At 40.9% G+C, this 27692-nt stretch overlaps 2 protein-coding genes across 3 annotated transcripts; both read right to left on the bottom strand.

Moving 5' to 3' along the window:
• Positions 1-294: 294 nt before the first annotated feature.
• Positions 295-11370, bottom strand: sdr16c5b (short chain dehydrogenase/reductase family 16C, member 5b). Of its 2 annotated transcripts, none has more exons than XM_024392878.2 (7): positions 11223-11370; positions 10267-10607; positions 6685-6816; positions 5264-5363; positions 4957-5101; positions 3727-3852; positions 295-1259 (listed from the first exon to the last, which is right to left on the bottom strand). In XM_024392878.2, the coding sequence occupies exons 2-7, from the start codon at positions 10585-10587 to the stop codon at positions 1166-1168; spliced, it is 918 nt and encodes a 305-aa protein (XP_024248646.1). In that variant the 5' UTR covers positions 10588-10607; positions 11223-11370; the 3' UTR covers positions 295-1165. The 2 variants fall into 2 exon arrangements, with proteins under 2 accessions (XP_024248646.1, XP_024248648.1); XM_024392880.2 differs by lacking the exon at positions 11223-11370 and adding an exon at positions 10902-11110.
• A 4306-nt stretch (positions 11371-15676) lies between these two features.
• Positions 15677-18984, bottom strand: penkb (proenkephalin b). Its single transcript, XM_024413292.2, has 3 exons — positions 18702-18984; positions 18246-18386; positions 15677-16776 (listed from the first exon to the last, which is right to left on the bottom strand). Exons 2-3 carry the CDS (start codon positions 18381-18383, stop codon positions 16141-16143), a joined length of 774 nt encoding a protein of 257 aa, XP_024269060.1. The 5' UTR covers positions 18384-18386; positions 18702-18984; the 3' UTR covers positions 15677-16140.
• Between the last annotated feature and the right edge of the window lie 8708 nt (positions 18985-27692).

The following is a 27692-nucleotide window of genomic DNA, read 5'->3' as shown; positions in this document are numbered from 1 at the left end:
GTTAAATGTTTTAATGGTGACTGACCACTGTCAGACTGTGAGGATCCACCAGATCTGCAGATTTCTAGAGTGTGTTTTTCCATGCAAATGTTGAGATAATGCCTATAATCAACAATCCCCTGCACACAGCAGATGTGCACTACAACATTGTGGCTCTCAGAATACCGATTAAGAGTTGCACTCATTATCAAACAAGCAATCAAGCAAAGAACGTCTCTTACTCTGTGCCAATCTATTACTTTGAACAGATGTCCTACTTTTAGTCAATGGCATAAAGAAGATAAACCATGTATGTTAATTTGAGATCATGTCTTTTTATTATGCGATCAGACAGTTGTAAAGCTTTCCAAACATTTAACTTTCCAACAAGCAAAGATTAATATGAGGCATACATGGTCAATCATTAAGACATGATATACGATTGGGATTATCTGAAAAGATAACCATGGCTGCACCTGTAAATGAATAATGATGATATGTCCATAATTTCCTACTATCACATAACGAGTTGAAACATCAGCATCCTTTAAAGTATACTTTGGCATATTATTAAATTATTAAAGTTTCTTAGCAGCTTTATTGCCATGGCAATATATATCCCAACTACATTTTTGATGCGGATACTTTTGAACAAGCTACATAATAAGACTATAATATAATGAAGGCTAACAATGCATATACTTCGATTAAAGTACATAAAAGCAAGATATCATTCAACAACCACTTTAAAGCAGTAGCTTTTGTAAATGAATACATTTCAAGTGACTCTCAGGAGAGAAATCTCATTGGACATAAAATAACAGACATTTACCTCATACTGTATTCCCACACAACAGTAAAACAAGAGGTAACAACATATATGGTAGAATTAGTAACTATAGTTTCATACGAGTGCATCATATCTGTATAATGTCAATGGCTCTTTAAAACATCCTTCATAGGCGATAATTATTTGTGCACTAACAATTCAATTCTACAGTGAATTTCCTATATGTACATGTATAGGCAGTTAGGCACTGGTATGTAGGACATGCATATTACTTCCATTATAAAAGTCAGAAAAGCTTATTAAAATGTAGTCTAGATTCACAAAGGGTTGTAAACTGCAGCACTTCATGCGGGAAATGGATTGAGATCCTCCCCTCCTGAGCACTTATTGAATGCTTCAGTCCTTTTTCCCATGGCCTTTGAATGCATCCATGAAATTGAATGCCCCCATGTAGTCTCCCAAGAGGAGCCCCATCTTAGTGGGCAAAATGCTGTGAGAAGAGAACACACGTGATAAAAAGAGACAGGGGTTATTTATTCTACTTCACAGCAGCTGTAAATTATTGACCTATTTTTTTTCTTCTCCAAACGCACAAAACCCAATAAATACTGAACAAAATAATTGAATAGTCATGTACATATACTGTACGTCATGTATATGTGCAGTAAAGCCATTCTGTGAAGAACGGCTGCACTTCAAACATCAATAATCAAACATAAAATGCCTTTATGACTGACATAAATGCTAGTGACTCCATATGATCATGCACCACATTAACTTTTACAATCATTTTTTGGAAAAAACTACAATAGGAACCATCAAAGGCTTTGTGGTAGTGTACAGATTTCCATACGGAAGTAGAGCTTGATTACAATTGATACAGGAGGAATAGGAGGTGAGTCATCTCTCTCTCTCTCGCTCTCTTTCTTTCTCTCTCCTATCTTGCTCTCTCTTTCTCTCCTATCTCCCTCTCTCTCTCTCTCTCTCTCTGAGGTGCTCTCATTCATGGAGGGCTTCCCAGCTAAAGCCCAACTGACTAAATGTCCACCTTAGAATCCAGGTTCTTTTGTGAGTTAATCATCTATCTAATTTATGCATTTTTGGCACTTCAATCAAATTCAAGGAATACATTTTAATTAAATTAGTTGCAGTAGGTAATTAGCAATAGGATTTCTTTAAAAATGCACCATTAAGAGTGGGAGTTTTACGCCTGTGTGAAGGTACTGAAGGGCCCAGATGCAGTTTAGAATTAATGTCAGTGAATCCTTAGATAAAACAGTGTGCTCAGATTAGCAAGTGTGTGTGGGGGTGTGTGTTGAAATATTATTCCCCTCTTGCAATGGGGTCATAGTCCCACTAAAAAGTTCAACTCTGTCCCAATGTAACAGCAGAGAAGCAGTCTGCGGTAGAGAAAATGTCTGTCTACATTCTCAGTTCCTGTCTAGGCTGTGTTGTAATCACTCACGTGTTATGACCTTTCCCTACCGCCTCTGAAACCAATGCCTGTGTTTATAGTGTTTGATAGGAATGATTAGCATGAACTACTATCCAAAGCATTCGTAGCACATCCTTAAACACTGAATAAACATGACATAATGGCTAGAGGTACATAGATAGTTATTTTGACATGTAATCGTGTGGTGTATGTCACCTTGTTTCTGTGAGCGTGTGAAATAAGTACACATGGGTGGGTGTATGCGAGTTCGTGTACATGTCGGGAAGTTGTATGTGCGTGCGGTCGAGTGTACTGTAAGCGTGTGTGTGATGCGTGTGTGCACTTATTTGTGTGTTTGCGTGTGCGTTTTGTGCCCACTACCCGCCTTCGACTCAGTCTCTCACGCAACCTCCTCTCTCCACTCTTTGTTTACACATGCACCTTTCCACCTAGGCAGCTGTCAGGTCAAGTATCCTCTGTGGCAGGCCTGCATTAATCACTCAGATCTCTAGAGCAATCTCTAGTGTTTAGACAAGCACCACCACAAACAATGTGTTACAGCTCTCAATCTCTCTCACTCCACTCTCAGTCTCTCTCACTCCACTCTCAATCTCAGTCCCTGTGATAGAAGTATTTGCACTTTTGCTTATAGCCCCCACACCATTTGACACAATGAAGGCTTGCTCATCTGCATTCGTACCGGATCAATCTGCTTGGTGTCTGTCCAGTTGAGGGACAAACAACAATGTTTATGCACGCAATGGCTTTATTGACCCAACTCCCGCTCCCGCCCAACTCCCGCTCTGCTGTTTTATTCAACCCCCATGTTTCTATTTTGATGTAAAAATACTGCAATGTGGATTTGGTTGAATTGAGCCCGGTGAGTAAAGTAACGCTCCCTACACTTTCAATGCATATTTTACCTCAAAAGTTGGGTATCTGCTTGCCAAAATAAAAAAGGTGCGGTGAACTGCGTTAACGTGAGTTTACCCTTCACTACACCACTGTTCTCAGTCCACAGTGTCAACAGTTTTATCTGTTGCGTCCTCTCCATACATTTTTGTTGTGTCAACAATCTAGGTCATTGCTGAGTACAAAGATTTGAAAGTCAGTGTTGGGGTGGATCATAATAATGCCTTAATAAATACAAATAAGTACACTTTTAAGACACATTTCGGTTGAATGCATTCAGTTGTACAACTGACTGGGTATTCCCCCTTTCCCTTCCCTTTTCTTTATGAGTCCTCAATTAGTATATTTCAAGTAGAATGGAATGTATCTGTTTTACCCCAGTAGTCGAACAAAAATGCAGAATGCTTTTGGGTACTAGTAGCAGGTAGACCCCCTCCACAGGTAGATGCTGCATTTTTTGACACGTGACTGCTGTGGTTGTATAAACAAAGATATAGAAAACCTGTTTGATTACATCTAAACCTAAGAGACAACTGGGACTGGGGAGGTAGCGGCTAGGGCCCGGGGGTCCATTTAGTAAATCCTGCATAGTGTTTGGTACAGTTCTTACTTCTTGAGGGCGAGGATGAGGTAGAGGATCCGAGGCATATACAGGTACACTTGGTCAGTTTGGATAGCACGGACGATCATTTTGGCCACATAGTCAGGTTCCAGGATGGGCATGAGAACAGGCCATCTGCAGGAAGCACCCAAAACCAAACAAATCATTTCTCTCACTGATCAGCAGTTCAAAGTAATGGGCTGGCACTCTCTAGTGTGAATCTACATCTAAAAACACACTGCATGCACTGACGCCTTCAAAAATTATTGTCTAAGCCCCTTTTACATTTCACTTCAAATCCTTCAAAATGTTATACCACGATGAACGTTGTACTTTGCAATCAGTTTCTGCCTTCAATCTGTTCCTTAAAAGACATAAAACCCATAAACTTTGGAGAACAAATAAAAACCATTGTAGCATCTTGATAAAAACAGGACTTTTGTGTGGGGACTTTCAACATCACAATCTCATTCAAATCTCATCGTGATTGGTTCCTGATTTTTGTTCAGAAATTTGACAGTGTGTGTGTGTGTGTCTGAGTAACAGGATGTGGTAGGCATTGCTCTGCTCTGTGGACAGTAAAAAGCTGAACCAAACAGCATGAATAATAAAGTGAGAAAATGGAAGGGCCCAAAGAGCAAGGGGGGACGCTGGCATTTTTGCAACTCATTCTGACATCTCACACACACACACACACACACACGCACACATGCACACACACACGCACGCACGCACACACGTACACACACACACACATACACGCACACACACACGCACACACACGCACGCACACATGCACACATGCGCGCGCACCACTCAAACGGCCTTGATCACTAGCAACATCTAAGGACGTGGCCCTAGGCAGTCCAGGTAGAGCTGGCTCCATGGCATCTATGGTGGTGTCACATAACTAGTAGGGCGAGGTTGCCCCGGCCTAGACAATAATTGAAGGTCATCTACACACTATGGTATACTGCCATTAATTGTATTTCCACTCCCTGGTCTAAATCATATACATTTACTGCTCAAGACAGTTACAAAGTAGAATTTCACCTCCTAGCAAAGTGAAGCAGAGCAAGCATTTTATTGCTTAGCTACACACTGCTACTACACATAGCGCAGTGCAACATTGTACATATTTCCATATTGTGTCTACAGTCGCAGCACTTCCTCTAACAGAGCTTATGGTAGCAAAATGTGTTCTGGGTATGTGTGTGTGTGTCAGAACGGTGGACCCACTTGGTGACAGCGCCGTCAAACATCCCCGTGTTAATGAAGAAGGGACACACGATGGTGGTCTTCACTCCGTTTTTCTTTGTCGCTAGCAGCTCCAGTGCCACAGACTCAGCAAAGCCCACAGCCGCAAACTTACTGGCACAGTAATCTGAGCACAGACAGAGAGTAGAGGAATGGGAATGCATTACTCTGAGTGTTCACACTCACACTTTTTGTTATCACAATCTAACCAGTACATGGGTATGTGATGTTGGGTAAAATATTTATATCCCACTTTAGAGGGGTAGTGAGTGAGATGAGTATATCTAACCTGCCAGGCCGTTGACTCCAATCAGTCCAGCAGAGCTTGCGATGCTCACCAGGTGACCATGGTTACTGGCTATCATTGCAGGGAGAAACGCCTTGTAAGTCTGGGGGAAAACAGATGATCATGGTTGAGAATTACTTTGCTGGCGACATACTACGCATATAATAAAAAATACCCCATGCGCACTGATATTTGGACATGTTCTTTGTCTCTCCTTGTCTAAGTATTTTTTTATTTTATGTTTATCTTACACATATATTGATATGAGCATGTTGTGTTACGTTTAGCGTTATTTCCATAGGCTGTTCTGGCACATCCTGCGGGCTTAGGCCATCTATCATTCCCTATGCTACTGTTTTACTCTTAGACTTGAAAAGATGGCACTGCAGATCCGCAAAACGTTCAAGAGCATCTGACTGGCTGCATCACCGCTTGGTAGGGCAACTGCAAGGCACCCATTCCGCAAGGTGCTAAAGAGGGTGGTGAGTACGGCACAGTACATCGCTGGGCCAAGCGCCGTGCCATCCAGGACCTCTTTACCAGGAGGTGTCAGGCCCAAAATATTTTCAAAGACTCCAGCCACCCAAGCCATAGACTGTTCTCTCTGCTACCGCATGGCAAGCGGTACCAGTGCACCAAGTCTGGAACCAACAGGACCCTGAACAGCTTCAACAACCAAGCCCAAGCCTCCCAACCCTAACCCTACCTGGACTACCTGCATTGGCCATTTTTTAACTAACTCTCTTGCACTGACTCTATGCACACACACTGGTCTATAACCACACACACACTCACACACAATTACACTGACACCCCAACACACACATAAAATGCGCACACACGCATACTGATGCCACACACACACACACACACACACACACACACACACACACACACACACACACACACACACACACACACACACACACACACACACACACACACACACACACACACACACACACACACACACACACAGACACACACACACACACACACACACACAGACACACACACAGACACACACACACAAACCACATACGCTGCTGCTACTGCTCCACATACGCTGTTGCTACAGCTCAGTCTATTATCTATGTCACTTTACCCCTACCAATATGTACATAGCTACCTCAATAGTCTCGTATCCCTGCATATCGACTCGGTACTGGTACTCGCTGTATATAGCCATGTTATTGTTTTTCATTATTCACTGTGTATCTATTCCTCGTGTCACTATTTCTATTTTCTATTTCTTATATCTTATCTTTAACTCTGCATGGTTGGAAAAGGACCCTTAAACATCTCACTGTTAGTCTACACCTGTTGTATACGAGGCATTTCACAAATAAAATTAGATTTGATTTGATTTTGATTTGACTTGTCGCAGAAAAATACAAAATGTTCATGATAAAATTCCAACTCACCCAGAAGTGAGCATTGGAGTTGACCTCCATAGACTTCTCAATCAGGCTGTCGGGAGCATTCATGAACTTCGTCCCTGTGACAATGCCTGCATTGTTTATCAGGATTGTCACGTCTCCCACTTCCCTTTTCACCTGGCAATCAACACATAATATAGCATGCTGTATAGACGTAACAGGATAAGAACATAAATGGAACTGGGCCTCAATCTACCACACAGAGATCACACAGATTACCACTAATCTCTGAGAAATAAAAGGTGCTAAGTAGAACCACACAGAGTTCTTTGGTTTGTCCCCATAGGGGAACCCTTTTTGGTGCTGGGTAGAACCCTTTGCAGAGGGTTCTTTTTTTAATATATATTTTTTAATGTAAGCTTTATTTAACTAGGCAAGTGCGTTAAGAACAAAGTCTTATTTTACAATGACAGCCTACTCCGGCCAAATCTTCCCCTAACCCAGACAACGCTGGGCCAATTGTGCACCACCCTATGGGACTCCCAATCACAGCCGGTTGTGATACAGCCCATAATCGAACCAGGGTCTGTGGTGATGCCTCTAGCACCGTGCCACTCAGGAGCCCTATCTATGTAGGGTACTTCAAAGAACCCCTGTATATGGTTCTACCTAGAGCCATTTTATAATCTAAAGGTTCTTCCTAGAACCGTCTGTGAAGGGTTCTGCCGAGAAACATTTTATCTTTGGAGGGTTCTTCCTAGAATTATCTATGAATGGTTCCACCAGCCTTATTATACTTTAAAATGTAATTATTTATGACAATACATTACATATATCATAAGGCCTTTATTTGAGGGACTAATTATACCCTAACATAGTGGTGTTAGGAATCTCCTGGTTTACTAGAAACATCAGCCTGCAAATCACATTATGCTGGTTTGCAAAATGATCTGTAATTCCTATTGCAATCCAGCCAGAGTTAGGATAACCAATTGTGGAATTGTTAATCACCTGCAACCTGCATTCAGAATGACTACCAAGGTGGGGAAGATTGAATATTGAGACTACCTCAATCATCCAAACTGGAACAACCATCTCAGTAACGGATGAAATACATCCAATTACTAACAGATTGGATTATAGAAAACTGTATGTTATTTATCTATTTAACATTTATCAACAAAGTAATGTACATGCAAAAACACAGATATTACAATAAAACAAACAATTCTGAAAATCTCCCTGCTGGGAAAAATTATATATGGTTGTATGTATAGTTGAAGTCGGAAGTGTACATACACTTAGGCTGGAGTCATTAAAACTCGTTTTTCAACCACTCCACAAATTTCTTGTTAACAAACTATAGTTTTGGCAAGTCGGTTAAAACATCTACTTTGTGCATGACACAAGTCATTTTTACAACAATTGTTAAGAGACAGATTATTTCACTTATATTTCACAGTATCACAATTCGGGGCGGCAGGGTAGCCTAGTGGTTAGAGTGTTGGACTAGTAACTGGAAGGTTGCAAGTTCAAACCCCTGAGCTGACAAGGTACAAATCTGTTGTTCTGCCCCTGAACAGGCAGTTAACCCACTGTTCCTAGGCCGTCATTGAAAATAAGAATTTGTTCTTAACTGACTTGACTAGTTAAATAAAGGTAAAAAATGACATTTAAAAAAATTCCAGTGGGTCAGAAGTTTACATACACTAAGTTGATACTGCCTTTAAACAGCTTGGAACATTCCAGAAAATTAAGTATTGGCTTTATAAGCTTCTGATAGCCTAATTGACATAATTTGAGTCAATTGGAGGTGTACTTGTGGATTTCAAGGCCTACCTTCAAACTCAGTGCTTCTTTGCTTGACATCATGGGAAAATCTAAAGAAATCAGCCAAGACCTCAGAAAGAAAATTGTAAACCTCCACAAGTCTGGTTCATCCCTGGGAGCAATTTCCAAACACCAATTACCACGTTCAACTGTACAAACAATAGTACGCAAGTATAAACACCATGGGACCACGCAGCCGTCATACAGCTCAGGAAAGAGACGCGTCCTGTCTCCTAGAGATTAACGTACTTTGGTGTGAAAAGTGCAAATCAATCCCAGAACAACAGCAAAGGACCTTGTGAAGATGCTGGTACAAAAGGTATCTATATCCACAGTAAAACGAGTCCTATATCAACATAACCTGAAAGGCTGCTCATTAAGGAAGAAGCCACTGCTCCAAAACCGCCATAAAAAAGCCACACTACGGTTTGCAACTACACATGGGGACATAGCCATAACGGCTTGCAAGCCGAAGAACACCATCCCAACTGTGAAGCACAGGGGTGGCAGCATCATGTTGTGGGGGTGCTTTGCTGCAGGAGGGACTGGTGCACTTCACAAAATAGATGGCATCATTAACAAGGAAAATTATGTGGATATATTGAAGCAACATCTCAAGACATCAGTCAGGAAGTTAAAGCTTGGTCACAAATGGGTCTTCCAAATGGACAATAACCCCAAGCATACTTCCAAAGTTGTGGCAAAATGGCTTAAGGACAACAAAGTCAAGGTATTGGAGTGGCCATCACAAAGCCCTGACCTCAATCCCATAGAACATTTCTGGGCAGAACTGAAAAAATGCGTGCGAGCAAGAAGGCCTACAAACCTGACTCAGTTGCACCAGCTCTGTCAGAAGGAATGGGCCAAAATTCACCCAACTTATTGTGGGAAGCTTGTGGAAGGCTACCCGAAATTTGATCCAAGTTAAACAATTTAAAGACAATGCTACCAAATACTAATTGAGTGTATGTAAACTTCTGATCCACTGGAAATGTGATGAAAGAAATAAAAACCTGAAATAGATCATTCTCTCTACTATTATTCTGACATGTCACATTCTTAAAATAAAGTGGTGATCCTAACTGACCTAAGACAGGGAATATTTACTTGGATTACATTTCAGGAATTGTGAAAAACTGAGTTTAAATGTATTTGGCTGAAGTGTATGTAAACTTCCAACAACTGTATAACCTTTCTTGCTCGTCAAAGAGTCATCAAAGATCCCTTTCTTCCAAAAAACGGTTCTTAGGATGTTAAAGGTTCTAGGTATAACCCTATCCCTCCACAAAAAAACTCCTTTGGAACCCTTTTTTCTGAGAGTGTAGCAGAGTATGACTGTGATCTCTAGTATCTAACCAATACCTATGCACTGGATCACAGTATGTGAATATTGTGGGATCTGAGCTGTAATCATGAGGTGGACCTGAACAGAGCAGACATGGAATGTGTGGGAGTCTTTCAACATTTGTTCCCAAAGCATGAAGGCCCTTTGAGTTGTTGTACCTTATAGTAGACATTGGGTTGATCAATTATTTATGTAAATATCTTCCCTCTCAAATACATTTGCATGCTTTCCGGAAGGAGCTTTGCAGTGCGGTGTATTTGCAACAGCTCAAATTACAACTTCGAAGATCAGTGTACAGTATGTTTTGAAAAATACGGTACTGTAGCCTGTCAAAAATACTACAGACCTTCAAACTATTACCTGCTGTAGGAAAGTGGTAGAACATGGGTGATAACATCCATACCTGGCCAGGTATATAGACCATATACCTGACCAGGTGGCATAAAACCCACCTGGTCAGCCACTGAGTACACCTCTGCCTTGTTGCTGCAGTCACAGATGTATGAGTGGACTCTGGCCGCGCCCTTTTGCTTCACCAGTCGAACCGTTTCCTTGTTGCCATCCTGGCTAATGTCCCACAGCACCAGCGTTACGCCCATGGAGGCGAACTCAAGCGCCATCAGCCTGCCGATGCCGCTACCCGCCCCTGTGATGAGGATAGTTTCTCCCGCAACGCTCTTCTTCCGCGAAGGGATGAAGAGTTTTACAAGTGCCTCCAAGTTATAATATATGGACAAGGCCAGCACCTGTAGCGTCTCCAGAGCGAAGTTCATCTTAAAGATTAGTAGAGTACCTATCAAACCGCATGAATTAAAGTTGAGTTAAAAATGTAAATTATATAGCATTGTCAGGTCTGTTGTTAGCCTATGGGTTTCCATAGGCCTTATTCTGAATTAATAAAGGTAAAAACCATTACAATTGATTGCTTTATTTCCCCTCTATGTTGATTGTTTTCTTTTCCTCGATCCTCAATGTCAGAATCGGTTTAGAATAAGAACACTAATAAGGATGATAGCATGTCGACAAAATATTACGTTTTCTAATTCAGTTGATATCTTCAAATATGGCTACACAGCGTTTAACTTACCCCTTTCCTTACGAGAACAAGTCTTAGAAACCTATATCGAGCATCAAAGTAAACAAAAATAATAGCGCTTATCCTATTATAGGATTACTTTTCCGACCTTTGCACAATGAGGTAGTAGGGACCGACACCGTGTTAACCTCGAGACAAAGTTCAATTCTATATCGTAGTGCAGGCTATGGCTTTAACCGCACACAGGCAGGGCGCGTCTCCTATGAACCATTTGCTCAGCATTCTCTATGTGATGAGTTGATGGAAGTAGCCTATATTAGAAACGGCCCGTTTAATCAGTTGTCATTCAGTTTAATATAAAGATACGCTTACCTTAATCTATAGGCTAAATATTGGTTCCCTTTCTTCAAACACTTTGTCTGTGTTCTGCGCGCTAAACGTATCCAAATCGGCACTGCCAGTCGCGGCTACCTATTAACTTTGACCTAGTAAGAGGCATTGTGGGGAGACGACGATTTTACTACAAGCGACTCATTGGTGCGACTCATTGGTAAAAAATAACCCATGATGATGCCCTGTGCTGACGACAAACAATAATTCATGCATTAGAAAATCAGTGTATAGCTACGGTCAAAAGGAACCGCTGTCCACCGTCCACCTCAAATCCGTGGTCCACTCAATCTTGTAGCCAATGTTAGTCCATGTTGCAAAATTGTACCACCCGTCCACCTCTCTCTCACACACACACTTTACCATTCAAATTACTTTGACAATATTCCTAAATCAATCAAATCTCATGTATATAGACTTCATATGCTATTTTAGCTTCAGTTGTTTTTTCTTCATCTAAAAAGCTAATAATATAACTGAATTATTAATTACATCAATTAACATGAATAATTCAAGTACTTTTATATTCACTGCCCAGACAATTAAGATCGATTTGTATCCTAAAACCAAGACAATGATCATGACACAGGAAGCAATGTGATGTTTGTGCGGTATAAGAGAAACACTATTTTCACGCCACTTCAAGTAGTAGGTTAGGAGAATTTACGCAGCAGGTTAGGAGATGAACATAGCAGGTTAGGAGACTGATGTTAAGGTTAGGAAAAGAGTTAATAAAAATATTCTCCTAACCTGCTACAAAAATCACTTTGTATCGAAGTGGCGTGAAAAAAGTGTGTCCTTTTAGTATAAAGCAGGAGCCCAGACCATGTTTGGGGACAATAAAGATTGACCGGTTTGTTTTTTTATTATTTTCCATCTATTCAATCATATTTACTACTGTGTAGTTTGAGGTTTCTTTGTGAGAACATCTATTGATTTATTGATTGCATGTTGAGCTGGACTGGCCTCCCCGTACCTTGCTATTGTATTCCCAAGCCCTAGATATTTAGGTTACTCAACTGTGCTGGTAATATGCAAGGTCAGTGGGTGTTGGGAGTTGTTGGGGACTGCGGTAACACTTTACATTAAGGTGTTTACAAGTAGTTTAGAAACTGTTAACTAATACTGCATAGTTAAGTTTTTAAAATATGAAATAATTGTTGATGATTGTTGCGTGACTATTTATTCCCACTACTGCACAACTCTTGGAGGACAATGGAAGTTGGATAGATGAAAAATCATGTTAAATCAAATCAAATTTTATTAGTCACATGCGCCGAATACAACAGGTGTAGTAGACCTTACAGTGAAGTGCTTACTGACGAGCCCCTAACCAACAATGCAGTTTTAAAAAATATGGATAAGAATAAGAAATAAAAGTAACAAGTAATTAAAGAGCAGCAGTAAAATAACAATAGCGAGACTTTATACAGGGGGGTACCGGTACAGAGTCAATGTGCGGGGGCACCGGTTAGTTGAAGTAATATGTACATGTAGGTAAAGTTATTAAAATGACTATGCATAGATGATAACAACAGAGAGTAGCAGCGGTGTCAAAGAAGGGAGAAACACCACCTGGTATAGAGGTCCTGGATGGGAGGAAGCTTGGCCCCAGTGATGTACTGGGCCGTTCGCATTACCCTCTGTAATGCCTTGCGGTCGGAAGCCAAGCAGTTGCCATACCAGGCAGTGATGCAACCATGCTCTCGATGGTGCAGCTGTAGAACCTTTTGAGGATCTGAGGACCCATGCCAAATCATTTCAGTTTCCTGAGGGGGAATTGGTTTTGTTGTGCCCTCTTCAAGGCTGTCTTGGTGTGCTCAGAAAATGTTAGTTTGTTGGTGATGTGGACACCAAGGAACTTGAAGCTCTCAACCTGCTCCACTGCAACCCTGTCGATGAGAATGGGGGCGTGCTCGGTCCTCTTTTTCCTGTAGTCCACAATCATCTCCTTTGTCTTCTTTAGTTCTCAACAATAGGCTTCTTTAGTTCTCAACAAAAAAGAAACATTTGCCTTTCAACTTCCATTGTTACAATTTTGACATTATGAGTCGAACATGTCAAATCCCTCAAACAGCTAATTTGAGGAAGAAGCCATCTGTTCTGCCATCAAATGTTGACACAATGTATTCATCCCCATTAGGGCTTTGTCTTTTAATCTTGCTATGACTAACCCTTTGTGTATGCATGTGTGTGTCTGTGTGTTTGTGTGTAACCAGTGTGAAATAACAACCTAGTTAGGGATGCATGCTAGTAGCGTTTCAATCGGTGATGTCACTTGTTCTTTTACAGCATATTACTGGAACACCTAACTACAGAGACATTCTGTATTTCTAGAATTTACAGTGCATTACTGGAAGTACAGTGGTTAGTAAACTGTTGCAGGTTTACAGTGCAGGTAGCTGGTGCCAATGATGGGCAGTATTTCTGTTACATGTATTTTATATATGTATTTCAATACTTCAATACCTATTTTGTCATTTGTATTTCACTGGCCTGAACTATATACAATTCTACTACTATTTTATGACAGTTTAATTAGAATACATTTTCTGATACAAATATACAGTGCCTTCAGAAAGTATTCATACCTCTTGATTTATTTCACATTTTTGTTGTGTTACAGCCTGAATTCAAAATTGATTAAATATTTGTAAAGACTCTCCCAACTACACACAATCTCCTGTAATGACAAAGTGAAAACAGGTTTTTTGACATTTTTGCAAATGTATTGAAGAATGAAATACTGAAATGTACATACGTATTCACATTTAATACATTAGAATCCCCTTTGGAAGCAATTGCAGCTGTGAGTCTTTCTCTGTAAATCTCTAAAAGCTTTGCACACCTGGATTGTACAATATTTGCACAGGATTCTTTTTCAAATTCTTCTAGCTCTGTCAAATTGGTTGTTGATCATGGCTAGACAGCCATTTTCAAGCCTTGCCATAGATTTAAGCCGTTTAAAGCCAAAACTGTAACTAGGCCACTCAGGAACATTCAATGTCATCTTGGTAAGGAACTCCAGTGTATATTAGGCCTTATGTTTTAGGTTATTGTCCTGCTGAATGGTGAATTTGTCTCCCAGTGTCTGTTGCAAAACAGATTGAACCAGGTTTTCTTCTAATATTTTGCCTGTGCTTAGCTCTATTCCGTTTATTTTTATTAAAAAAACTCCCTAGTCCTTGCTGATGACAAGAATACCCATAACATGATGCAGCCACCATCAGCAGCCACCATCAAGACGTCCCAGAAATATCCCCCATCCCAACAACGAAATGATCAGACCTGGACCCCACCATCGTCATGACCCTGACAACACACTCCGAACAGAAGGACTTTCCTCAGACGGCTCTTCATGGTTGCCTCCCCACTAGGGAATCCAGCTATGGATGGCACAAGGTACATACAGAGAGCTGTCCATAAGGAGGCACTGTCACTGAACACACCTACCATCTGTTTGTGAGTGTGCCATGGCCAAGTGGTTCTGGGCCCTGTTCGTTTCCTCTGTCCTCCAGCGTGCAGCCCTGCTGCTGCATTGCCTCTCCTCCAACACCCACCCAGGCTGATGGACATATCCTCCACCCTCCTGCACTTATCCCTCTAACAGAACCAGACCAGAACCAGGAACTTTTCATCACCACACCAGAAGAGGCGCAAAGGGAGGACCAAAGATCTAGCAAGCCACAGGGAAGTACCACCATTGACCTCTGGGTTTAGGGCTCACTTGTGTGTCTGCCTGCTCCTCAGGTTGTCTTCCCTCCCTTCTACAGACCCCAACCCAGCAACTGCAGCAGCCCCAGTTCACTGTTTTTTCCCAGGTCCCCAGTCCCAGCATCAACCCCTGATTTCCAACACAGCCCCAACACCAACACAGGTTTTCCGAGTCCCAACACCAGCACCAACCAACCACAACCTCCATCCAGCAACTGCCAGCCCCCACCACAAAGCCACTGTCAACCACAACTGACTTTTTGTTTTTTTAAATTTTACCTTTATTTAACTAGGCAAGTCAGTTAAGAACAAATTCCTATTTTCTATGACAGGGTGGGTTAACTGCCTTGTTCAGGGGCAGAACGACAGATTTTTACCTTGTCAGCTCGGGGTTTCAATCTTGCAACCTTTTGGTTACTAGTCCAACGCTCTAACCATTAGGCTACCTGCTGCCCCTGACTAACTAATTGATGGACTGATTATTGAATGCATTTGATTTTTTGTTTTTTGTTTATCCTTTGATTTGATTAGCATATGTTGGATTGATTACTTATTGTTTGAATAGTTTGTTTTGAATTTTAACCAAATTGATTTGACATGTTTACTTGTAATGCATTTTGGAACAACCACATAAATTGGCCTTAAATCTTTACTGTTAAGTAAAAAAAATGACATCGATTCAGCGTAATAAGACATATTTATTCATGACAAACACATTATTCTGCAGTTAGAGCAATTTATTTATTCTACATACAGATAAGCAGGCGGTTACAAGGATTTCAATAAAATGAAATAAATAGATACATCTAGAAAATCGACAGCCGTTAACCACAGTAAAGCAAGATGTGTGAAAAAGTATTCCAGTCTAGCAAATATCTTATTCTGACTGTAGGCTATTTATTCGGTTTGATAAGTCTGAGAAGCTTTTATTTTGGGCACATCAGTCACTACAATGACAAAATAGTGAGTCTCACAAAGCCTACTGCACACAGAGGTCAGAGGTCAGAGAAGTGCTTAGGGAAGTCTCTTAGAGATGGAGAGTGAATGCTACAGTATGTCACACCACTAAAATAACCATGTAGGCTTCAGTATGTTTACTACAGCCATTCATATACAGAAACCTGTAAAAATGCAGGCAAGACAAGAAAACAGAACATGACTGAGCAGTGGCAGGTATTTAGGAAGGTCAGTATCCCAGGAATCCTCCATATCTCTTCTCTACCACATCAGGAACATCTTCCAACTCGACGCGTTCCTTTTCCATCTCGTCCTCCTCTTCCTCCCCCCAGGCTCGCTTGTTGAGGAAGCCTCCATAGCGTTTCTGCTCCTCCCTCCACTCGGGCCTGCCCACCCTCCTCATGAAGCCGCCGTAGCGCTTCTGCAGCTCTCGGATACCGTTCTCCAAGTCAGAGCTTTGTCTGGCGCTCCTCAGAAAGCCTCCGTAGCGTTTCTCCACTCCGCCATCGCCGCCATCCACGTTCCTCACCAGTTCCCGGAGCAGACTCAGTGTGTCTTCTGGCTCGCCACTCTTCTTCATGAACCCACCGTAGCGTTTGAACAGGATCTCCCTGCCGTGGTCGACATCGTCGGGTTCGGGACCGTACAGTTCTGCTGTTTTCTTCATGAATCCCCCGTAGCGTTTCATGAAGCCGCCATACTTCTTTACTAGTTGATGTGGGTCGTTGTTGTCCAGCTTGGAGGTCTCTGTGGTAGCCTTGTCTCCCTCTGTTGGACTGTCGGCATTTCTAGCCTGCAGGACATCCTCACACAGTTCCCAGGACTTCTTGGGGCTGAGAGCTCCTTCACACTCTAACGTACATGTCTGGGGGAGAGATCGAGATCAGAAGTCATAAGGCAATAAAATGATCAGTGTTTTGAAACTCTTTTCTTTACATTTAACTTGATCACATAGAGAAATAACCTGGTTTATCATCCTATCCAATATTTCAACTGTCCACCCTTGAAATCTTTGTCTCTTTGTGGTTCTCCTTTCCAATAACCCATAAATCTCATTATCCACTTGAAAAGCACAGTGCTCGGGTTTGCGGTAGAACTACAGTTGGTGGAGAGATACCCAATGATCACAGCCAATCAGACGTTAAGTGCTCTCTGTTGGGTGATAAATGTCACTCTAAATCCCCCAGCACAGTGTCATTGGTCATGGGAGTTGGGGGGCTGGGGGCTCCACACAAACACCACAGTGCCTTGGGTGTTCCACCATTCCACGTAGTATATTTAGCAGAAGCAAATCAATCCTGAGCATCTATTAAGCTCAATCTCTAATGGTCTGTGACATTGCTTCTCTCCACCATCAACCTCCTCCTTTGCCTCAGGCAAAGCTTTAGGAGGCGATTGGGGAGGGCATTCCCCATCTCCTATAATTCTACTTTGGTGAATTGAAAACAACATTATGACATAATGCAGATGCTAGTTTCTACAGAGTCAGTCAAAGTGAGCCATATTCATGTGAAGTATGATACTTAACTGCAATCTAGTGGTGGAAAATAGAAAGTACACTATTTCAAACTAGGCTGTCAATACTCTCCTATTCAAATGGGTTAGGGTTAGTCTTGAGAAATCATGCAGGTTTGCATGTCATACTTGGCACAATTTAGATCCAAATAATTGAACAAAAATGAAGCATATGATTTAGGTTGCTCTGTACACTTACAGTAGCCATACTGTTTTTAAATCAAAATTTTCCTAAATGTTAACTTAACAGACTTGCATTGTTTCCAAAATAATTATAGGCATGCCAAGATTCCCTTGGCAAATAAATATGCATTTACAAAACAATGTATTTCTTTGTATGCTATAAAATAATAGCCATCAATGCTATCAGCTGAAACACAATTTGTCAAATGTTTAGAGTCAATGGTGGTTTGTGGTTCAAGTCCTTGCCTACTGCTTTTGACTCGCTCTAGTTAGTGTATTGCACCCAAAATCTATTTTACAGCTGATTCCCATAATTAATGTCATTTAATCAATTAACTTATAGATTGTAGGTGTCATAATTAAATCATACGTCTATTGATTCAATTTCCAAGTGATCAATACAGTGGAAATAGCCTAATCACAAAACCAGCGAATGATTGTGATGTACATTCATCTATGGTTTGAAAATATATTGTGTGGTAGGTAGCCAATTCTTGGAAATTTAAGCAGCTCTACGAAAAAGGTTCTGAGAAACCCGCATGCAGATAGAGGGGTCATTCAGTAATTCCCTATTAATACAAACGTTATGTTATGAAAATGAAAAAAATATTGTGTTTTAGTTGTAGGCCTACTTACGAGAGAGTTGATGTCTGTCTGTTGAAGTTGTAGGTGGTGAATACAATATGCGCAGTCTGCTCCGCAGTCCGCACTCACCGTCAACACAAGGCACGCGCTTAAAGCCAACGTCCAGAAGGAACGCATTGATACCGCCATGGGCTGCGAAACAAGAGAGTGAGCAATTAAATGATCGATGCTTTCCAAATCATGAAGTTTGCGCGTCTAAACTATGTTGGCTTATATGAATTTAAACTGAATGCAGAATATATTAGCCTGATACACAAATCAGTTTTGTTCTTCTTCTTCTAGTTGTGTTAGACATTAGACATGAACTAGCCTAAACAAATTAGGCATATGAACATATTAGACAAATGAATGGACACATTAGACACATTCATGGAAGTATCTTACAAGTCCAACATTAGACTGTTCTGGCTCAAAGACAAAATAAAATAAATACAATTATTAACTCACCTTTCTCGTTTTGTCGTGTAGCCTCCTACTAATTCAACAAATTATACTGATGTTCCAAGTTCTTCTGTTGCAGTTGTATCGAGGAAAAAAACTGTTGGATGTAGTCAGTCACTGCGTGGCTAGTTTAGCCCTAAAACAAACTTTATCACTTTAATTTCTGAGTTCGAATCTTGGAAGAGAACGCAGGGAAAGCACCCTGCCACTTCAGTCACTATAGGAGCATCGAAACGTTTCAATGTGGGCTTGTTATAAATGCGCGGACTTCTCTGTCGTGCTTGAGCGATCAGACACCCCTTAAATGCCGTACTATAGGAGACCGGCCAACAACAGTGAAGTGATCCCTCATCGTCAAGGGAAAGCTCCTCCTGACGTATAATTAATGACGCACACAACATCAAGTGAGGTGCTCAGCATAATGGTAAGTAATATTTATGGAGATAAATCCTGGAACTAATATTTTTCAAGGTGAGTGGGATCTCCCACTTATATTGCATTGTATGTTTATAGATGTGATGTAGTTGTGCCAGATTACACAATACTGTAGGCCTACAGGCTTAGTAGGCGATATGTTTTAATTGCCATATCAATGGATAATTGTGTTTATAAACACAGTCCATGAGTTTAGTTTCCAGAAGTGCCAGTTACTTGTTCTTGTATTTAACCACTAACTGATCTAAGCCTCAGCCAATGTAAACCATTCATCATATCCATAGAGTAGGTTTAGGCCTTAATCCCCTGGATCATTTATTTCCAGCGATTCTCACAGCGTGGAGTCACTGGAGTGACCTGAGACGGTCGCTGTGTTCACTGTCATGTGGTGCTGAACTTTGGAATCCCGATTCAGTCGCTGTCTGCATCAGTGGTGCTGAATCTTTCTTTGTTTAGGCCTACTTTTGCGCCATCGGCCACCAGTGACTAAGTCACGACACGAAGTTCACTGAATCACCTCTCCACACCATAGCCAAGTGATTTGATTTACAATACCGACCAGCAGAAGCAACTCTTTCTAAAATGTCAGGGCCTATGAGTTACCTGGATTAGCTATCAGCAGCAGGGAACGATGCAAATTCCACATAACTATACTACTTACAGTGCCTTCAGAAAGTATTCACACCCCTTGACTTTTTCCACATTTTGCTGTGTTACAGCCAACAAGTACAATGGATTACATTTTGATTTTGTGTCACTGGCCTACACACAATACCTCATAATATCAAAGTGGAATTATGCTTTTTAAAATTTCTACAAATTAATAAATAATGAAAAGCTGAAATGGCTTGAGTCAGTAAGTAAGTATTCAACCCCTTTGTTATGGAAAGCCTAAATAAGTTCAGGAGTAAAAATGTGTTGCATGGACTCACTCTGTGTGCAATAGTGTTTAACATGATTTTTGAATGACTACCTCAGCTCTGTACCCCACACACACAATTATCTGTAAGGTCCCTCAGTCGAGTAGGGAATTTCAAACACAGATTCAACCACAAAGACCAGGGAGGTTTTCCAAAGCCTTGCAAAAAAGGGCATCTATTGGTAGACTCTTAGAAAAAAGGGTTCCAAAAGGGCTCTTTGGGGAGGGATAGGGTTCTACCAATAACTGTTTTGAACAGAAGAACCCCTAGCGTTCTTTGTAACGCAAAGGGTTTTACCTAGAACCTTTAACAACCTAAGAACCGTTTTGGAAGAAAGGGTTCTTTGATGATTCTTTGAAAGGGAAGAAGGGTTCTACATAGAACCATATATAATATTTCCCAGCATGCTCTATTGCAGGAAGATTTTCAGAATTATTTTAATGTAATGACTGTGTTTTTGCATGTACATTGATTGGTTGATTGTTATGCTACACAAGATAAATAACATACAGTTTTCTATAATCCAATCTGTTAGTAATTGGATTTATTGCACCTGTTACTGGGATGGTTGTTCCAGTTTATTTGATTGAGGTAGTCTCAGTGTTCAATCCACCCTACCCTGTCAGTCATTCTGAATACAGGTTGGAAGTGATAAACAATTCCACTTGTTGGACAGCCTAATTCTGGCTGGATTCCAATAGGAATTACACATCACTTTGCAAGGCAGCATAATGTGACTTACATGCCTGATGTGGCCAGTAAACCAAGAGATTCCTAACACCACTGGTGTAAATACTTAGTTGTACTTAGGTATAATTAGGCCCTCAAATAAAGACCTTATGATATATTTAATGTATTGGCATAAGTAATTAGATTTTAAAGGCTAAAAAGGCTGGTAGAACTGGTCATAAAGGGTTCAAGGAAGAACCCTCCTGAGTAAAAGGGTTCTCTGCAAAGGGTTCTACCCAGCACCAAAAAGGGTTCTCCTATGGGGACAAACCAAAGAACCCTGTATGGTTCTACTTAGCACCTTTCCTTAAAGAGTATAGATGGGTTAAAAAAACATATATAAAAAAACAGACATTGAATATCCCTTTGAGCATGGTGAAGTTATTAATTACACTTTGGATGCTGTATCATCAATACACCCAGTCACTACAAAGATACAGGCATCCTTCCTAACTCAGTTGCTGGAGAGGAAGGAAACCGCTCAGGAAATTCACCATGAGGCCAATGGTACATTTAAAACAGTTAGAATTTAATGTCTGTGATAGGAAAAAAATCTTAGGATGGATCAACAACATTTTAGTTATTCTACAAAACTAACCTAAATGACAGAGTGAAAAGAAGGAAGCCTGTACAGAATAAAAACGTTCCAAAACATGCATCCTGTTTGCAATAAGGCACTAAAGTAAAACTGAAAAAAATCTGGCAAAGAAATGTTCTTTATGTCCTGAATACAAAGCGTAATGTTTGGGCCAAATCAAACACAACACATCACTGAGTACCACTCTTCATATTTTCAAGCATGGTGGTGGCTGCATCCTGTTATGGGTATGCTTGTCATCGGCAAGGACTAGGGAGTTTTTTGGGAAAATATTTTTTTAATAGAGCTAAGCACAGACAAAATCCTGGAGGAAAACATGGTCCAGTCTGCAAATTCTCTTTTCAGCAGGACAATAACCTTAAACACAAGACTAAATATACACAGGATTTGCTTACCAAGACGGCAATTGAATGCTCCTGAGTGGCCAATTTACAGTTTGACTTAAATCGGCTTCAAAATCTATGACAATACTTGAAAATGGCTGTCTAGCAACCAACTTGCATGATCAACAACCAACTTAACAGAATAATTTTAAAAAATAATGTGAAAATATTATACAATCCAGGTATGCAAAGCTCTTAGACACTAACCCAGAAAGACTCACAGGTGTAATCGCTGCCAATGGTGATTCTAACATGAATTGTCTCAGGGATGTGTAAACATTTTAATTTTATTTTCAATGAATTTACAAAAATGTCTAAAAACACATCTACACTGTCATTATGGGTTATTGTGTGTAGATGGGTGAGCAAAATTATCTATTTAATCCATTTTGAATTCAGGCTGTAACACAACAAAATGTGGGAATTAGTCAATGGGTATGAATCGTTTCTGAAGGGACTGTATACCAATGTGGATGATAATTAGGATGATTATTATTATCATTAACTCCCTATTCTGCATTGTCACTCAATATTAGATGTCGAAATAGCAACCTCAGCATGCTAGTGCTGAACCATGCCAAAAAGATCATACGTAAAGCTACTGTAAGCAATTTAAAAGCAGCTTTAGAAGCATAAGATCATGATTGCTGTAGTGTTTCCAAAACCACTCTATGCAAAGCATCACCAACGGTCTGCTTACTAAACAAATGTACTGTACATTGTAATTCTTATCACCATTATGCTCTGAACAAACAGAACTCAAGGCTCAAACTGATACATTACCAAAGTAGGCTTTAGAATTGTTAATTTTTTTTGTAAGTCGTTGGGGTGGGGGGTGGGGGGGGTCCTTTCCTTGCTGAATTCCCTGCTGATATAATATAAAAGCTATTTATGAAATCTACTAAATGCTTTAGGGCATGTACTGTAGGGGAGCAAAGAAATCAATATTGCTGTTTGGAATTTATAGAAATCACAGCCATGGAACAAGCACCACATGAAGAGGGGGGATGCTTTTAAATGTCGAGTTGCACTCACCCCCACTTTAGTCAATTTGAAACCAGTACTTGATTTGTATGGTTATGAAAAGGGCCCATGCAGTCCTTTTGCCTTCCAAGTAAAAAATTGTTCAGATATCACCATGTCTACCTGGCATTTTGCTTAGAAATGTTACAAGGACTTGTAAAGCAAGGTATTATGGCTACAGTATTTGTACATGTACAGTAAAGGGAGACTGGGGTTGGTTGTCTCACAGGTTGGTTGTCTCAGTGCTTATTACACCCAATCTAGAGTGTGCTGTGTAATAATTTAATAACTTCACCATGCTCAAAGGGATATTCAGTGTCTGATTTGTAGTTGTTTATTTTGCCATCTACCAACAGGTGCCCTATTTTGTGAGGCATTGAAAAACCTCCCTGGTCTTTGTGGTTGAATCTGTGTTTGAACTTCACCGCTCAACTGAGAGACCTTACAGATAATTGTATGTGTGGGGTACATAGATGAGGTAGTCATTTAAAAACAATGTTAAACACTGTTATTGCACACAGAGTGAGTCCATGCAACTTATTAAGCAAGGTTTTACTCCTGAACTTATTTAGGCTTGCCAAAACAAAGGTGTTGAATACTTTTTTTTAAATTTAAAAAATGTCAATAAACATAATTCTACTTTGACATTATGGGGTATTGAGTGTAGGCCAGTGACCGATTTTGTTGTATTCATTTTAAATGTAGGCTAACAACAAAATGTGGAAAAGGTCAAGGGCTGTAAATACTTTCTAAAGGCACTCTACACAATGCCCTCTTTGCCTGGTCCATGAGTTTTGGTGGGCTGCCCTCTCTTGGCAGGTTTGTTGTGGTGCCATATTCTTTCCATCTTTTAATAATGGATTTAATGGTGATCCGTGGATGTTCAAAGTTTCAGATATTTTTTTATAAACCAACCCTGATCTGTACTTCTCCACAACTTTGTCCTTGACCTGTTTGGAGAGCTCCTTGGTCTTCATGGTGCCGCTTGCTTGGTGGTGCCCCTTGCTTAGTGGTGTTGCAGACTCTGGGGCCTTTCAGAACAGGTGTATATATACTGAGATCATGTGACAGATAAAGTGACACTTAGATTGCACACAGGTGGACTTTATTTCACTAATTATGTGACTTCTGGAGATAATTGGTTGCACCAGATCTTATTTAGGGGCTTCATAGCAAAGGGGGTGAGTCCATATGCACGCACCACTTTTCCCTTTTTTGAAACAAGTTTTTTTTTTTTTCACTTAACCAATTTGGACTATTTTGTGTATGTCCATTACATGAAATCGAAATAAAAATGCATTGAAATTACAGGTTGTAATACAACAAAATAGGAAAAAATGCCATTAGGGGGAAACAGTGCCAGTGGCGTTGGTTCAACTTAATGGAATTGAAATGACATGGAAACTACGTTGATTCAACTAGTGTGTGCCCATTGGGACCGTGGTTATACTTTTTGTTCCCGTGCCGAGGAGCATCGCGCAGCATGTTAAAAAAAATGGCAGGACTAACAAAGTTGGAAATGTACTACACTGTGTTTGCAAATACTTTCTATATACTTTCTATAGGTGATGCCTTACAAAGTCATAAAACATTACTTTGTAAGGCTTCACACACACACACACACACACACACACACACACACACACACACACACACACACACACACACACACACACACACACACACACACACACACACACACACACACACACACACACACACACACACACACACACACACTTTCAAACTAAGTAAGGTGCTTCTGGTCCAGCCTACATTTCCAACATCCCACATAGACACTCCTGTGGGGTGGATTGAAATAACTATTTCCAAATTCATTCTGCTCACGCAATGCAGAGTTTTTTTGGCTCAGCGGGAGATTGCTATTGTGTTTGTTGAGGAGACACAACAGGCAGTACAAGAGCCCCTTTGGGACAGAAATACTTGACGATCCAAAGAGGGAGCAACATTTCACTGTATGTGTAAAATGTCAAACTCCATAAGAAGGTGCATCACGTTCATGTACTCACATTTATTAAGAGTTGATGTTCTATTAAAATGAATTGGTGAACAGTCTGTATGCAGTTTATTGATGTACTGAATTATCCAATTACAAATCATTGGTTAATTTGTAATCCCGTCAGTGTCCTTCAATTTGTTGAAATACAACCAATTTTTACTTCAGCACATCTCAAACACGGTCTAGCTTAATACTTGCCTAACCAGTTATGTCTATGACTATACTGTGGTATATCTCCCATAGGACAACTATCATTGTGTAAATTATTATTATTTGACCATGCTGGTCATTTATGAAAATTTTGGCCATGTTCTGTTATAATCTCCACCCGGCACAGCCAGAAGAGGACTGGTCACCCCTCATAGCCTGGTTCTTCTCTAGGTTTCTTCCTAGGTTTTGGCCTTTCTAGGGAGTTTTTCCTAGCCACCGTGCTTCTACACCTGCACTGCTTGCTGTTTGGGGTTTTAGGCTGGGTTTCTGTAAAGCACTTTGAGATATCAGATGATGTACGAAGGGCTATATAAATACATTTGATTTGATTTGTAAATGTTCACTTGAATGTCTGACCATATCAGAATATTTTTTTTTATCCCAGCCCAGATAGCATCTCCCAATGTGACACATATGACAAAAGAGCACTGATGCACAGACTAATTTAAAATGGGCAATAGCATGAATATTAGTAAATCCATGCCATTTTGCTATAAGGGATATTGACCTGTCCTCTCAGACAGGAAGTAGATGTCAGTGACTGTACTCCTGTAGGGAAAAGCTATTATCTCAGCATCCAATCACAATCTCCAATTCTAACACAGGCCCCTTTTAATTAAACATGTCTTCAATTTATCTCGATAAAGAAAGTATATTCAGTAGATCAATGCTGAAAACTGTATTTTTTTTACTATGAATACTGAGACGAGGACGTAGACTGAGGATAGATAGATAGAATCATCCCTGTGGATCATCTTGAGCCTCGAGGTCTCGTCACAGCCCACAGAGGTCCCCTAAAAGTTTGTTGATTTCTTGGTGCTTGGGTAGATGGAGTTGAAACGACCAATGACGGTAGATAGTGGTTCGCGGAGTGGATAGTGCCATCGCCACATGGCCCAGCCTCTAGTAATAGAGCAGTCATTTATGTCGCCAAATCAATCTCATCTGAAGTAAAGCCTGCAGTCAGAGCAACCACTGAGAAAATAATAGACCACTCAGATGCCATATTGATTTAAGATGCCATTTTAAAAGGTGTGCAATACAATGCACTGCAATTGATGTAAACTCCATTGTATGTGGGCTCCAGTGACTCAAACTATAACCTTAATGTTAACACTTTGAATGACGGTACGAGAGAGTAGATAGATTAATCTACATGCTTCAATTCCTTTTAGGCAAGGACAATAGGGCTGTAAGACATAAATATGTATTTCAGTACAGGAGCAAAGAACAAGCTCATTGTACATCAAATGCCACAACTAAGTATTTATCTTTGAATGATCGCAGTGTCTCGAACTCTCTCATGTCATACAATTGCCGGTGTTTTCATTTTCTGCATAAAACAACCTCAGAAATCACAAAAATATTCAAGTAGAGCTCTGCTTACTCTATTCACGAGTCAATGCCAACCAGGGTTGAAAGCAACAGCGAATCCAACTGTATGACCATAATTATAGATCAGTTTGATATTCCTGGAGAGGTTGTGGTTCCTTTTAAGTCCGTACTCTCCATACAACACAGCTAAAGGGGAGTCGCACTCTCGCAACTTATTTGAAAAATTAAAATCACGCCTGACAAGGCCAATGAAATCCGCGCCACAATGGAACCGTGAGCCATTCCTTCAGTTCTTCCTCTCTTCACCTCAATGTGAGCAGGAATGATTCACGCCAAAAACAAACATCTGACGTTGCACTGACTAAACTGTTCATTTGTGGTAAAGCGTGCTCACCCCTTGACGTTGTGTGCTGGAGTTTCTTAATTGTTCTCTTTGTTGCCTAACCACAAACCACTTAGTTATTCTTTGGATTGCTTGCCCTGGTTGTAGCAATGAGCAAGATGGCTAACGCGACCGAAACAACGAAGGCTAACAAGCTGGGTTTGGGTTTACGACCATGCCCAAATGAATTAAAAGATACAACACAACAAGCCTAAGTATGTCTCTGCTCAGTGCTCTGGCTGCCCTCACTTGAATCAGTTTGTGCTTGGGATTAGGGGACGGTGGCAGTTACAGTGCCTTGCCCGCGGCTGGCGCTGTTCCCCAATTCCATGGCGCAGGTTTTCTTAACAATCGTGTATAATTCTTGAGGGGGTTTGGTGTTTCTGATAGTGACTTCCTCTTCCCTCGTCTGAGTTACGGGACGCAGAAATGGATTGGGTCTTTGTTCGGAGCAAATGTCTTGTCTGCCTGGGCTTGGTTTAAGCAGTAGCTGCCGGTGCTCAAGCTGGCTCCTGTGTACTCCACCGCCGGTTACGGGAGGCTACTCAAAGAGAGAGTGAAACCAGGTTCACCCAGGTTCGTTGGGGACACCCCCCTGCATAACTTCCAGCAACTTAAGCTGACTAGCTTTCCCACAGCGTTAATGCAACCCCATTCCTATTTCCAATTCCAGTTGGAGGGAGTTGAGGAAGAGAGCACTTGGCTCAGGTAACCCCCGGAGTGAAGAGCCTTAGCACAGGTCTAAGTGGCCAATGCGCCCCTCCACAAAAACATTACTGTGACAACAGTGTCCCCACATTTGGTTATGGCCAAACAGGGTACTACGTCAGCCATTGCCAGAGCCCCTTGTTCCTGTAAGGGGGCCAGGCTTCATGCAGGCTATACATTGCTGATTCCAGCCTGTAGTTCACCAGTCCCTATAAAGAGTCTAGTGATACAGGTTATGGGCTCTATATGCGATT

The sequence above is a fragment of the Oncorhynchus tshawytscha genome, linkage group LG29 (assembly GCF_018296145.1).
Source record: "Oncorhynchus tshawytscha isolate Ot180627B linkage group LG29, Otsh_v2.0, whole genome shotgun sequence".
Taxonomy (NCBI): Eukaryota; Metazoa; Chordata; class Actinopteri; order Salmoniformes; family Salmonidae; genus Oncorhynchus; species Oncorhynchus tshawytscha.
Note: the sequence above shows the minus strand (reverse complement) of the source record. Positions and strands in the feature narration are given on the sequence as shown.

Bases quoted from the DNA above. Each gene is read 5' to 3' on its own strand.
- sdr16c5b (XM_024392878.2), bottom strand. From the start codon at position 10,587: ATGAACTTCGCTCTGGAGACGCTACAGGTGCTGGCCTTGTCCATATAT. The intron at 5,364-6,684 runs GTGAGTTGGAAT...GTTTTCCCCCAG, and splicing joins ACTCCAATGCTCACTTCTGG to ACTTACAAGGCGTTTCTCCC. The intron at 3,853-4,956 runs GTGGGTCCACCG...TGCTTCCTGCAG, and splicing joins TTTGACGGCGCTGTCACCAA to ATGGCCTGTTCTCATGCCCA.
- penkb (XM_024413292.2), bottom strand. From the start codon at position 18,383: ATGGCGGTATCAATGCGTTCCTTCTGGACGTTGGCTTTAAGCGCGTGC. The intron at 16,777-18,245 runs GTAAGTAGGCCT...TCTCTCCCCCAG, and splicing joins AGACAGACATCAACTCTCTC to ACATGTACGTTAGAGTGTGA.